Genomic DNA, 12,980 nt, shown 5'->3' on the forward strand with positions numbered 1-12,980 from the left:
GATAATTAAAATCAATTTCGGGCTCTTGATATCAAGAAAAATGCAAATAAAAAACATCAACGAAACTTTGATTAAAAATTATACTATTCTTGACAAGAGTGTCTTGCAAATCGAATGAATTTCGTTAAAAATTTAGATTAGTCATCTTTAATTCTCATTTCCAATTCATTAGAAAATTACAACACAAAATCGTTACATATTGTATTTATTACACATTTATTGTGTTTATTAAACATATTAATATTTTTTATTTCTCAATTTTTTCTCTTCAATAATTGCAAATTAAATTTAATCCATTTTTAAGTTTCTTAAGAAAATAATTATTCAGCATAATAGTCCATTTGAGGAAATGACTACTCAGATAATACTTTCGCGGTAATTTTTAGCTTTGGGAGTAGATTGGATGAATCTGGAAGGCCGTTGATGAATTTAGTCTAGTTAGTCTAAAGTTTCTAGACAGCTAGTGTCTCTTTGTTGTTTTTTTTGTTTGGATTCAGGTCTATTATCAGAAGGTAACGGCAAGTAAAGTGTTTCACTCATGTCATGTACCGGTTCAACTTTTGAAATATTTATTCCTATATCTTTGGTGTTTTTCACCATCTCAGTAGGTTCTTCTGCCATTAACTTGCTTATTTTTTCCGCAACACGCAAAGTAAGCAAATTTTCAAGCCTCATATTCACTTGTTTGAAAGGTGTAGGCACGTTTGGTGATGAAACTGGTTGATTGAGTTTTGGTTTCGATAGTTTATAAGTTTCCTCTAGAGGTTGATCACTCCGAGTCTCGGATTGAGTTGCAGATTCAACATGGTTAGCTTCAGTCTGCACTTCAACATTTTTTGCAACTTTTTTCTTGGCATGAGTATTCACTTTAGTAACTTTTGTACGAAACTTCACTTGTTTCATATCTTTATCAGTGCTTGGTTCCAGACTCTTCATGCGAGATAATTCTTTATCCTTTTTAAGTTGATTGATCTCATTTTGTAAAACATTTTCCAATAATTTCCATTCATTCAGCTTTTCTTGATATTCTTTGTTGACTTTAACTTTTGGTTTTGGACTTCGCATGCTAAAAATTTCTCGACGTCGTTTAAGCAATTTCTCCTTTTCCAATTGCTTTTTGAGATCCAACAACTTTAATCGATGGATTGCTTCCAATAATACTAATTCTGCTCTGGGCTGTGGAAGGAAAATAATTGTTAAATTAGTCTCTTAAAAAACATTTATTCACCTTGACTCGTAGTTTAATCAACTCATCAACAATGTCTTCTTCATCTTCCCGTGAAATGGCTTCAGCATGAGCTCGACCAATGGTTTCAACTATTCTATTGAATTCTGTCCGGCATTGTTCCAATTCACTTTTGATCTTTGCGATCTCTTTTTGGTTATCCTGTATTTCACTTCTCAACTAATAAATGATATTAGATAATAAAAACACAAACACTTGTTTATATCGAAGACAAAATTTTTAAACAAAAACTTACCTTTTTATTAAAAAAGAAATTTAAAAACATATTTAAAAGCATATTAGGATAAAATTAAATATTATATTCAGCAGAGTGACGAGAAAAGAAGGAAAGAAAGGTTGAATAACAGGAAAAGGAAACAATTACAAGAATCGCATCAAAATATGACGCAATATTGCTCGTAGCGCAATTGCAGAAGGGGTAAAAAATGCCACTACTAGCCATCGGTGGTACTGCTGGGTAAAAATGCTATCGTCTTGGTGCAATCCTTAAATCTCGTTTAGATCGATTCTTGTTATCCCGTTAGATTCCCTTCTTTAGATAAGGCTTCACGAGTATAATCTCGACTCATTTGACTCCCAATGTCAGTCAAAAGTCCAATATCAGTGATTCTTGAACTGAATTTTGAATCAATTTCAATTGCATTACAGATTCTTTACACTAACCTCCATCTTGTTGCATGTTATCTTTGTTTTATTGTCCAATATTTATTTAGTCCATTTAAAAATTAATTCACCTAATTAACATTAAACTTGCCTTTAAATGGCCGTAATTTGGCTCGATTGGACAACATTCGCGATTAATTGACAAAATTGAGTTCAATCAGACGATAAATTGTAACATTTATTTATTTATTTTCATTCCAAAAGTTTATTGAGATGACTGTTTTAAACAAAAATTATCTCAACTAACATTTTTCATTTCAAAGCTCGATTTCAAAGTTTTTTTCACAAAAATATAAACGTTTCAAATGGAGTCAGATAATTCCCAACCCATTGAACCTTTTGAGTGCTGGCTTTTGGCTTCTCGTCTCTTCCGTCCATTGATTGTAGTTGTGGTTGCTGGTGGAGCCAAATTGAATCCACCACCAGTGTTACCATTGGCGAGGATCACGATCATAATTATAATAAAGATAAGGTACATTACTGGCCGTTAAATTGGCAGCGGCTGGTTTAACTCCATCAGCATTAACACGACAATTAGTAAAACTCAACCCCAAACAGATGAAAACAAAAAGACATTGTCCTGTGAAAACGAGGATGAAATGAACAATTTACATTGAAATTAACTCTTAAATGTACGCGTTTAAGCTTTAATCTTACCTAAGCTTTGAAAATTACCAGAAATCATTGTTATCACTTATTATTAGGTGAATCCAGTGGCACAGTAAAGTCAAAAAATATACCATTGAGTTGTACATTAAATATGGTTAGCTTCAGTTTGCAATAATACTAATTCTGCTCTGGATTGCGAGTGGAAATCAATATTATAATATAAAATCAATCAAAAATTATTATTTCAAAGAAGATTTACTTACCTTGACTATTTTGTCTCGTTGTTTAAGCAACTCATCAACAATATCGGTTGTTAGGTAAAACGAGTAAAATTAATTTGAATCAAATTTAGACTTTGCTAGTTTGTAAGAACATTCAAACGGAGTCCATTTTTGTGATTCAAAAATTTCTCTGATGGACATTTATCGAGAAAATCGAGAACAAAGTTGAGACTTCGATAGCTTTTTGTACAATTAAGAAAGCAGATTTTCACACGAAACTCATTTTACTGATGTAACCTTTGATGACCAACCAGAAAATGTACTTATTTTGAGACATAGCATTTTCTGTTTCTTTAAAACAGATCAAATTCGATTTTCAGTTAAACCGACCGCATTTTGGGATCGTTTGAACTAGAGAGCTGAAACTCATTATTTGCCCACAAAAATTTGCGCTTTACATCATGCATTGAATACTTTTAACAATTCAGCAACCTTTCCTTTGATTTAGGCCATTGGTGATCGTAAGAGCAAGCAAGCGGAAACTTATTATGAGTTGTATAAAATTGTTGGTTTACATTGTGGATCGAATCCCTTTTTACAATTTATAAACAGCTCTCTTCATTTTGGCCTAAAACCTAAAAACTTTGAATCTCGTTATTTCGAGAATGCTGTAACATAAAACCGCCATTCTTTAACCAAACATTAGATCTTATTATTTGCTAAAATACTTTAGATCATTAAAGATGCTACGGAAAAAGTTATAGCATTGATCTCTTAAGATACCAGATTCTATTCTTGGTTTATAAAGGTAAATGAATGTTAAAACACAAATCTAATGTTGCGTTAGTCAAATAGTCTGTTTTGCAAATTTTTGTATAAATGAAATGTTTAAAAGATCATTGACAGAAACTTTGACTTTCGAGTGAAGAAGCAAGTTATGATGTAATTGTAGGAGCAAAAACCGAGTTCATTAGTGCTATGAAAAAGCTTCTACGATCAACAGTTCTCGAGAAAATCGAGGTCAAACTTTAAACTTCGATCGGCTTTTATTCAACTGTGGAAAGAGGTTTCTGCATGAAACTCATTTGCCTGATGTAACTTTTGATGACCAATCCGAAAATGTATTTATTAAAACCAATAAAAGTCTCTATTTCTTTGTAACACATCAATTCGATTTTCGATTAAAACTGACCTCATTCAGAGAACATAAAAGTTAGAGAACTAAAACTTAATAAACGTCGACAAAAGTTGTTGGCTAACTTCAGTGAATGAAAATTTAGTTCAATTTAAAGATAATTCTCTTGATTTTGGCCATTGGTCACTTGAACTTTTAGTCTCAATATCTCGAAAATTATGGTCCCTAAAAGCATCAATCTTTGCCTAATCATTAGATTTTATTCTGGGCTATAATTTAATGCAATATTAAGGGATTCAAAGATCCTACAACAAAAGTTATAGCATTGTATTACTTATGTTACCAGATTTTGTGCTAGATTTATGAAGATAAATAGTTTTCAAACACAAACTTGTGATGTGTTAGATTCATTTTCATTATCGTAGCAATTAACTCAGATCGTCTCTCCATTCAGTCATATTATGTTATAGCCCGATATATTGTTTTAAAATCTAATGATTAGGCAAAGAAAGATGCTTTTAGGGACCATAATTTTCGAGATATTGAGACTAAAAGTTCAAGTGACCAATGGCCAAAATCAAGAGAATTATCTTTAAATTGAACTAAATTTTCATTCACTGAAGTTAGCCAACAACTTTTGTCGACGTTTATTAAGTTTTAGTTCTCTAACTTTTATGTTCTCTGAATGAGGTCAGTTTTAATCGAAAATCTAATTGATGTGTTACAAAGAAATAGAGACTTTTATTGGTTTTAATAAATACATTTTCGGATTGGTCATCAAAAGTTACATCAGGCAAATGAGTTTCATGCAGAAACCTCTTTCCACAGTTGAATAAAAGCCGATCGAAGTTTAAAGTTTGACCTCGATTTTCTCGAGAACTGTTGATCGTAGAAGCTTTTTCATAGCACTAATGAACTCGGTTTTTGCTCCTACAATTACATCATAACTTGCTTCTTCACTCGAAAGTCAAAGTTTCTGTCAATGATCTTTTAAACATTTCATTTATGTGAAAATTTGCAAAACAGACTATTTGAGTGACACAACATTAGATTTGTGTTTTGCAGCAAATTTACTTTATAAATGAAGCACAAAATCTGGGTACATGAATAATCAATGCAATAACTTTTTCCGTAGAGTCTTTAATGATCTAAAGTTGCATCATTCCTTAGCACATAATAAAATCTAACGATTCTTCGAAGAATGATGGTTTGCGATGATATCATTCTCGAAATATCGAGACTCAAAGATTTTAGACCAATGGCCTAAATCAAAGGAAAGGTTGCTGAATTGTTAAAAGTATTCAATGCATGATGTAAAGCGCAAATTTTTGTGGGCAAATAATGAGTTTCAGCTCTCTAGTTCTAACGATATCGAAATGCGGTCCGTTTAAATTAAAATCGAACTTGATCTGTTTTACAGAAACAGATAAATTTATTTCTTAAAATAAATTCATTTTCTGATTTTTCATCAAAAGATACATCAGTGAAATAAATTTAGCGACAAAATCTGCCTCCATTGCTGAACAAAAGGCGAACGAAGTTGCAACTTTGAACTCGATTTTCTCGAGAACTGTTCACTACAGAAACCATTTAATAGTAGCAAAGGATTCAGTTCATATGTTCCTACAGACCCATTCAACTCTCAACATGAATTTTCGAGGCTTTAGCATACTTTTTGCGTTTCCTTTGTAAGTTTAACCAGAAAATTGGTTTATTTACCAAAATATGAGTTGAGATGAGTTTGCTTTGTTGAATAAGTTGTTGCTCGTACATTCACAACCCAAACATCGTAACCAGAATGCACTAATGGAAAGTTACTAAACTAAATTGAATTATTAATTAGTGTAGGATTGGATTGGTGCAAGAATGATGATTGTAGGTGATGCCATTCTCGAAAAATTGACGTTCAAAGTTTTAAAGCCAATGGCCAAAATCAAGAAAACTGCTTATAAATTAATAAAATTATTTGTTCCATGAAATTGTCAATTAATTTTTATGGATAAATAACAAGTTTCAGCTCTCTAAATATTTCGGCCACAGAAAGCAATCGGTTTAAATCAAAAAACGAACTTGTCTGTTCACAGAAGACAGAAAATTGTATTCCTCAAAATAAGTGCACCTTGTGATTGGCCATTGAATGTTACATCATGAAAAATGAGTTTAACAAAAAAACCTGCCTCCATAAATGAACAAATAGCAATCGAAGTTTCAACTTTGAACTCGATTTTCTCGAGAACTGTTGACCAGAGAAATCTTTAAATCGCACAAACAAACTCAGTTTTTATTTCCCTACAAATTAACAGAGTCTCAATTTGCATAAACTCATTTTTACCCGTTTTTACCCATTTTTTCAGAACTTGAGTCAATTTGTGTATAAATGTGACAATTGTGTTTATTGTATCTTTTTAGTAACAACCTGAAGAAAGGCTCTAGAAAATTACTCTGAATTGGTTAATGCTTTACCCATTTATACGGTAAGTTTATTTCATTTAAACGGGAATCTGACTTCTACAGGTAGATAAAAAGGGTACATTAGCTCAAAGTCCACCACTGTCCAAACTTTACATGTAATAAAGGAAAATATCCAAATTCAAATACAATAGATATCACGAAGAATGAGGAAAGACGAGCAAAAATATGGATCTAATGATAGAAAGAAAAAAGCTTGAAGGAATAAAAAGATGATTCCTCAACTTGTTATGAATATTATGTATAGGATGAGATCATTATTGGAAGCAACAAGGAGAGACTCGAAAATGGAACCAATTTCCATGAAAGAAAACAATAATCGGTCATCAGGATAAACAATGAGTTGATAGATTGAAGCAAATGTCAGGTCTGTTCTTATGTTAACTTTCCACTAACATAATAACTCCACACAATGATAGCTTAATTTGTTGCTTTTTGTCTTTCATCGACTATTCTTTCTGTCCAACTCATTAATTTATCATATTATTCTGATAATAATATAAATCGTTTCTTTTTTATCTTGTTTCACTTTGATCATCAGCATAAAAGAAGAGAGTTTAAGTCCCTTTTTCCTATTTTCCTTCCCTTTCTCCTTCAACTTCATTACATAATCTCTAATTCAGCTAACTTCATAAAATAACCAATTTTTTATACATTTTTTTATAAGTAGCTTTACTTTTCACATCTTGTCTAACTTTATTCATCATCATATCTGCTCATCACTCCCTGATTAACAACTTATTGAGCTAATTTTCGCAGACAAGCATCAAAAGATAAACAAAGCAGAGAAAATGATTTTGATTTAATGAGTTGAACCTTTTCTTTTTAGGTAACAGTCTCGATCTGAGGACAGAGGAGGGGCTTTCACACCTGTTTCAAAGACATTTAAATTACAGTATTATCCAATAGCTGATGTCTTTTTGAATGCTGAGGATAGAATGGTGTTACACAAATTAAAATTCAATTCAATTAATTGTTAAATTAAATGTAAAATATAATAAAACACAAAAAATAAAACCAAACACAGATGAGTTGAGAGTATTGCCTGGTTAGCCGATATCGTCTGACTTATTGTTTCCTTTCCTTTAGTTTGATTTGATTAGTATGAATTCAAATTTTTAGTTTTTCAATACTTTAAAACTGAGAAATTTTGTTCCTAAGTTCGAACAATTAAATGAGGAACATCCAGGAGTCAATTTTGCTAAACATTTTAATTTAATTCCACAGTTAATGAACAGTAGACTAAACTAAAAATATTTTGTTTACTTGATTATGTTTTCAATTCAATGCCATTGGTTAAAAAAAGTGTGAAATATAAAACATATGTAAAAGCCCAACCTTTGTCCTCAGATCGAGACTGTTACCTCTTTTTATGCTTGTAAACAGATTTGACAATGAAAAATGAGTGAAATTCACTCCAAGATCTTTTTTATTATACTCTTTGACTAATTTTGTTGAATAAACTGTGGGGAAAAGGATGGAAACGAAAATGGATAAACTTAGCAAATGGTGCTCTTGATATCTAAATTGTCTAACAATTGTAAAACCGATGATCGAACTATGCATAGTGAGTTTGATTCAAATCAATAGATGGCTCTGCGAATATTTTATGCTCTATTTTTTAAATAAAGTAAAGCTTTAGCATGTCAGTGGACCGACTAGTCACGAGAAATTAAATCAAATTAAGTGAAATCAGTGTGTCAAATTTACTCAAATCAATATGAATTATTGTTTACAAGTTCACAATAAGTCAGACCATGCTATTTGGATTATTGAATGAAGAGAACAGTGAATTATAAAAAGACTTTTAAGTTTTTGGGAGATTAAGCAGATCAATTCTACAGGAAAACCCTTTTTTAGATAAAGTTGATTCGCTAATTTCACTTTTCTGACAAAAATTTTGTTTGTTTTGATTAGGGGCTGAGTTTGATTAACACCTAAGGGGTAGAGGGCGCCTTAAAAGCTGTCGTGGCTAGCCGATCCACTGAAATGATAAGATTAACCCTACTGTATTTTACAGGCTAACGTCTCATAATAATAAAATGGCTTAAAGACAATATTTTATTTTAAATAATCAAAAATCTTTACAGATTGCCATCTTCTTTATGCATGTGAGATTAATTTGACAAACTTTCATTTATTTTGTTCCCTTTCACAGCAAAATTTTTCATCTACATCAATTTTGTATTTGACCAAAGACAAAGATCAAGGATCAAAAGGCCATGCCAATGTGAGTATCCGATATTTTCAAAATTTTTGCTCATTTTCACATTTTATTTATTCAAATCACTTTCTTTTTCAATATCATTGAGAATTAAAACATCGTAAATGCCAAACTGACTGTTAAAAATATGAAAATAGGAGCTATTAAGAAACAGAAGAGGATGGAAAATGAACCCACCAGCCAGTACATAGGGTTAACATTATCATAATATAATATAATGATATAGTGATTATTTTGCTAGTTATGATCATCTCGGTACAAGGTAATTATGAATCCACAAGGAAGGAAAGGATTTGTTCCGTTACTCTGGATGACCTGCACTCATCAACCGTACCAGCCAAAAGTAAATACATTTCTCTTCCTTTCTCCTTTTCCCCTTCATTTTAATACAGGTTTTCACTTTTAACTTATCATCACTTTTTCTTCTTTCTTTTCATCATACACTTTAATAGGTATCATAAATATAAAAAACAAAATATATATCAAAAGAATGACTCAAAATCCTATGAGATTCATTTCATCTCCACTCTCTGTCTCTTCCCTTGGCACATTCACCATACAAAACAACTAAGATGAAAGCTCGTTGAAAGATATCAAGTTGGAATCCCATTTTCACTGATCATCCAAGTGGAGCAGATCATCACCATCATCCTATCATCTCTCTTCCTCTTAACAAAGTCACCAAAAAACGATAGTCATAATCCAGATAGATATTTCATAACTATCATCATGACGTTAGGAACATCTTTTATTCTTGCTTTCTCTGGAGGGAATTAAACCTTAATATCATCCAGTAATGTTAAATGACTTTAAAACGGACATTTTCAATTAACTGGAGGCTTTCTCTTCACCACCTAACCGTATCATAAAATCATTACTGTTAACTCAAACTTGATAATCATCTGGAGCAGCAAAATCAACAGCATCCCTCACCATTATCTTCATCCTCCATCTCATAATCAAAATACATAAAAGCAGCAAAATTTCATCAATCTAATGATTATTGGCTTCTAACCTTTTCTATCTACTTATTCCCATTAGTACATCTTTTCATCATTAACCACCTCATAATGACTATGATCACATTGATGAGATAATAAGCTGATGATTCTTTAAAATCCCCTGAATCTAGTTCAATATTCAATTTAAATTTTCTCTCTTTCGTCTCCGTACTTCAATCATTACCCATCAACCAGGATTCACCTGCAAAAGACGATAATCTGTTTGAATCAATGGAATCGCAACACTTTTGACTAACATTGAAACCCATTTCACAATTGTAATAACTTTTAATTATTATTTTTCCTGTTTTATCCTTTGCAACATTTTAATTGGTAACAATTAATTGTGTGTTCAACTTAAATATGACAATAGTTAATTGGTTGCAGGGTAAAGTTAATTAACATTATCATTAATTTGAACATTTTATTTCATCATTTTTTTCCTCATTTTTTCACTTGATTCCCAGTTTTAATTTAAAACTTTCCTAAACTCAGTCTTCAATCAAACAGTTAAAATTGAATAATTATTTCTCACTCATCATGAAATTGCCATGTTGGTTGAAATGATAAAAATAATTATCAAAATATATTTTGAGTTAATTTTTTTTCTCATTTAAATGAAGGTAAAAAAAGGTGAAAATTAACATACAGTGACTCCAATTAGAATCAAAAGCCGTCTCCTAATCATACACTTAAATGATTTGTTTCAACAATCAAGTCAACCTTTTCAATTATTATATGTTTTACAAACTCTCACAGGTATTAAACTTTAATCAAAAAAAAGGTAAAATAAAATAAAGCAAAAATTAATCAAACCCTTAAATGACTTGAAATAATCTTAAAGTAAAACCCAAAAAACCCAAGATTTCCTATTCAATAGCCATTTTCGATGATCCAATTGATCTCATATGATCAAAGCAGCCAATATTTCCAATAGTAAGGCTTAATATCATTTAATCATCAAGAAGAGGTTAATTAGCATAGATTAATGACAATTTTTTCTTTACTTTAAATACAATTACTTCATTTTGATGATAAATGGTTGAATCATTTTATATTTCCCGAGTTACAATAATTCATTTGTATTCACCTTTCCAACAGAGAGTCAATCCCAAGCGAACCAAATGTTTGATTGTTAAATGATTGTTGATTATCCAGGGAATTGTCCCATTTTGTATCAAATTGTTATTACAAATGAGTTGCTATTTGATTATAAGAATTGGTAAAAATGTATTGATCCAATATAAAGTGTTGAATGAACAATTTAAACACTTGAGAGTAAAAGATTAAACAATTTTAATCAGATGAAGATAGACATTAAAATGTTAATTGTCCAAATGATTAATTCACCAAGTTTAATTGAGTCCAATTTAAATGTGCCTCAAGCATTTGTTTGACTCTTCATTTGAAATCAAAATGAATTAACATAATCACTGGGAAGATGAGTTAATTGAAAAATTATGACAAATGATTAAAATGCATTTCAATGGGTTCGGTCAAGAAAATATTTGATTTTTCATTTTCATTTTGATCACTTTTCCATGATGAGGTTTCACGGCAAAATTGAGGTTATTCAATTATTATTAAATTATGATTATCTCAAAGGCAAAATATCACCTTATCATTTGATGAAGATCATATTTCACCCTGAAAAGTGTTAAGCTTATTTTAAGCTTAACAGTTAATACGATTTACTGAAAAGCTTTTAGGTGAAAACGCAAACAAAATAATGTTATATATAATTTTGGATGAGCAATAAAACAGGAGAAATGAAATTATTAGTTGATCAATATCATTGATGCAATATCAATATAATAAAACAAAAAACTAAACCAGATTGGATATCAATTTACAATTAAACTGCAACTTCATCAAATCTTTCTGGTCAACCTTTCAAACAAATCAAACCAACTTGAACCCAAATTGATTTTACCTTTTTCACACTTTGCTTTAAAAGCTTATGAAGTCCATCTAATGATCAACTCTGATTGTCCTGGTTAAGCAAATGGTCCAAGCTGAATATATTAGTGAAAACAAAATCAACAAGATTAGTGCATTGATCAGTACTTCTTGGTAAAATGTATGCTAATAGGAAATGATTTTATCACGTTTCATTTTAATTAATAGACTTAGATTATCACCTTATATAATATGATAGATCATTAATGATCACAATTTGTTACATGTTAATCTAGATTGAACACGAACATTGCCTTTAGCATTGTATTGTGAATAAAGTTATTCAATATTAACAGTTGTATTCAAATTATTGTTCAACAAGCTTCAATAATAGTTGAATGTGAGACAACTCAAGGCAATAATCAATTACTTCTAACAATTTAATTTCAATCATTTTGTATTTTATGTGTGTTTCTCCCTTGAAATACAAATGATGGAGTTAAATAAAATCACATTGAAACATTTGGTAAATTATTGAAAGATTGTTGTAATTTTGAGTTGACTTGCTATTTAAATTGGACAAAAACCAATTTAACATTAACTTTCATCAAAACAATCAAAATTATATTAGGAAAATGGTAATACTTAAGACAATTGAATTGGTTGACAGAGAGGGTAAGAAAAAAGTAAAGCACTGAAAGTCAATAATAATGAGATAATCAATAGTTTACAGATTAAATAATGGCCTTAAGGTGAAATCTAAAGTGATATTCAGTTTTACCAGTGTCAATACATTATCATTATATATATTTCTTGTTATTATCATTGCTATTATAATATCAATAAAAAAACAAGAAGATTATAATGATTAGAATTGATTAAAATAAAGAAGTAACTGGGAGTGAATTCAGTTACATGCTCATGCTCCTCCATAATAACCAATGATAAACCTTGGTGAACCATTAAATCAATTCACTATTAAATGTGATGCGCATAATCGCCTTGCATTAGTGAATATTGACTCAAGAGATGATGAAGATGATGATAATGATGATGCCAAGAGAGATACACTGAAAGATGAAGATGAAAAGACCTGGTCCAAACCCTATAAGGAGATAATAATAATAATGATAACAAATAGCAACACCGATTGACTTGGTAAGAGCTGTTGATTTTATCTATTCACTTGATAACATCACCTCGCTATTGTTACAATCGCACCATCATCTAGTTTATATGTTTCTCCTCGGATCCTTGTTTGTATATCTTTTACATCCTTGTACACTGTTAAGGTAAAAATAAAACAACAATTAGTTATTCATCACAATTATAATAAGTAATTAAAAGGTTACTTAATATTGCCAAATATCTTACCTTTTTGTTAAGTCACACACTTGTCTCTCTGTTGGACTATGCTAACCTCTGGTGGTAAATTTTTTTAGTCTTGTTTTCGTGTGTTTTTTGAATCGCAAATGAGTTAACTTTTGTTTCGTGTTTCCATTATAATTAACGA

At 30.6% G+C, this 12,980-nt stretch overlaps 1 protein-coding gene and 2 long non-coding RNA genes across 3 annotated transcripts; all 3 read right to left on the minus strand.

Annotated features, from left to right (window-relative positions):
• Nucleotides 1-119: 119 nt before the first annotated feature.
• On the minus strand, nt 120-1,671 carry LOC112539185 (uncharacterized). The gene is made up of 3 exons (XM_089268593.1): nt 1,482-1,671; nt 1,229-1,405; nt 120-1,176 (listed from the first exon to the last, which is right to left on the minus strand). The coding sequence occupies exons 1-3, from the start codon at nt 1,521-1,523 to the stop codon at nt 439-441; spliced, it is 957 nt and encodes a 318-aa protein (XP_089124719.1). The 5' UTR covers nt 1,524-1,671; the 3' UTR covers nt 120-438.
• A 501-nt stretch (nt 1,672-2,172) lies between these two features.
• LOC149093626 (uncharacterized) lies at nt 2,173-2,705 on the minus strand. The gene is made up of 2 exons (XR_016199825.1): nt 2,567-2,705; nt 2,173-2,489 (listed from the first exon to the last, which is right to left on the minus strand). It is a non-coding gene; the product is annotated as an uncharacterized LOC149093626 (long non-coding RNA).
• Nucleotides 2,706-11,889: 9,184 nt separating this feature from the next.
• LOC149093627 (uncharacterized) lies at nt 11,890-12,976 on the minus strand. The gene is made up of 2 exons (XR_016199478.1): nt 12,842-12,976; nt 11,890-12,751 (listed from the first exon to the last, which is right to left on the minus strand). It is a non-coding gene; the product is annotated as an uncharacterized LOC149093627 (long non-coding RNA).
• Nucleotides 12,977-12,980: the final 4 nt, after the last annotated feature.

The sequence above is a fragment of the Tetranychus urticae genome, chromosome 3, assembly GCF_039701765.1.
Source record: "Tetranychus urticae isolate SD_2017Ah chromosome 3, NJAU_TeUrti_SD_1.0, whole genome shotgun sequence".
In the NCBI taxonomy this organism is placed as follows: Eukaryota; Metazoa; Arthropoda; class Arachnida; order Trombidiformes; family Tetranychidae; genus Tetranychus; species Tetranychus urticae.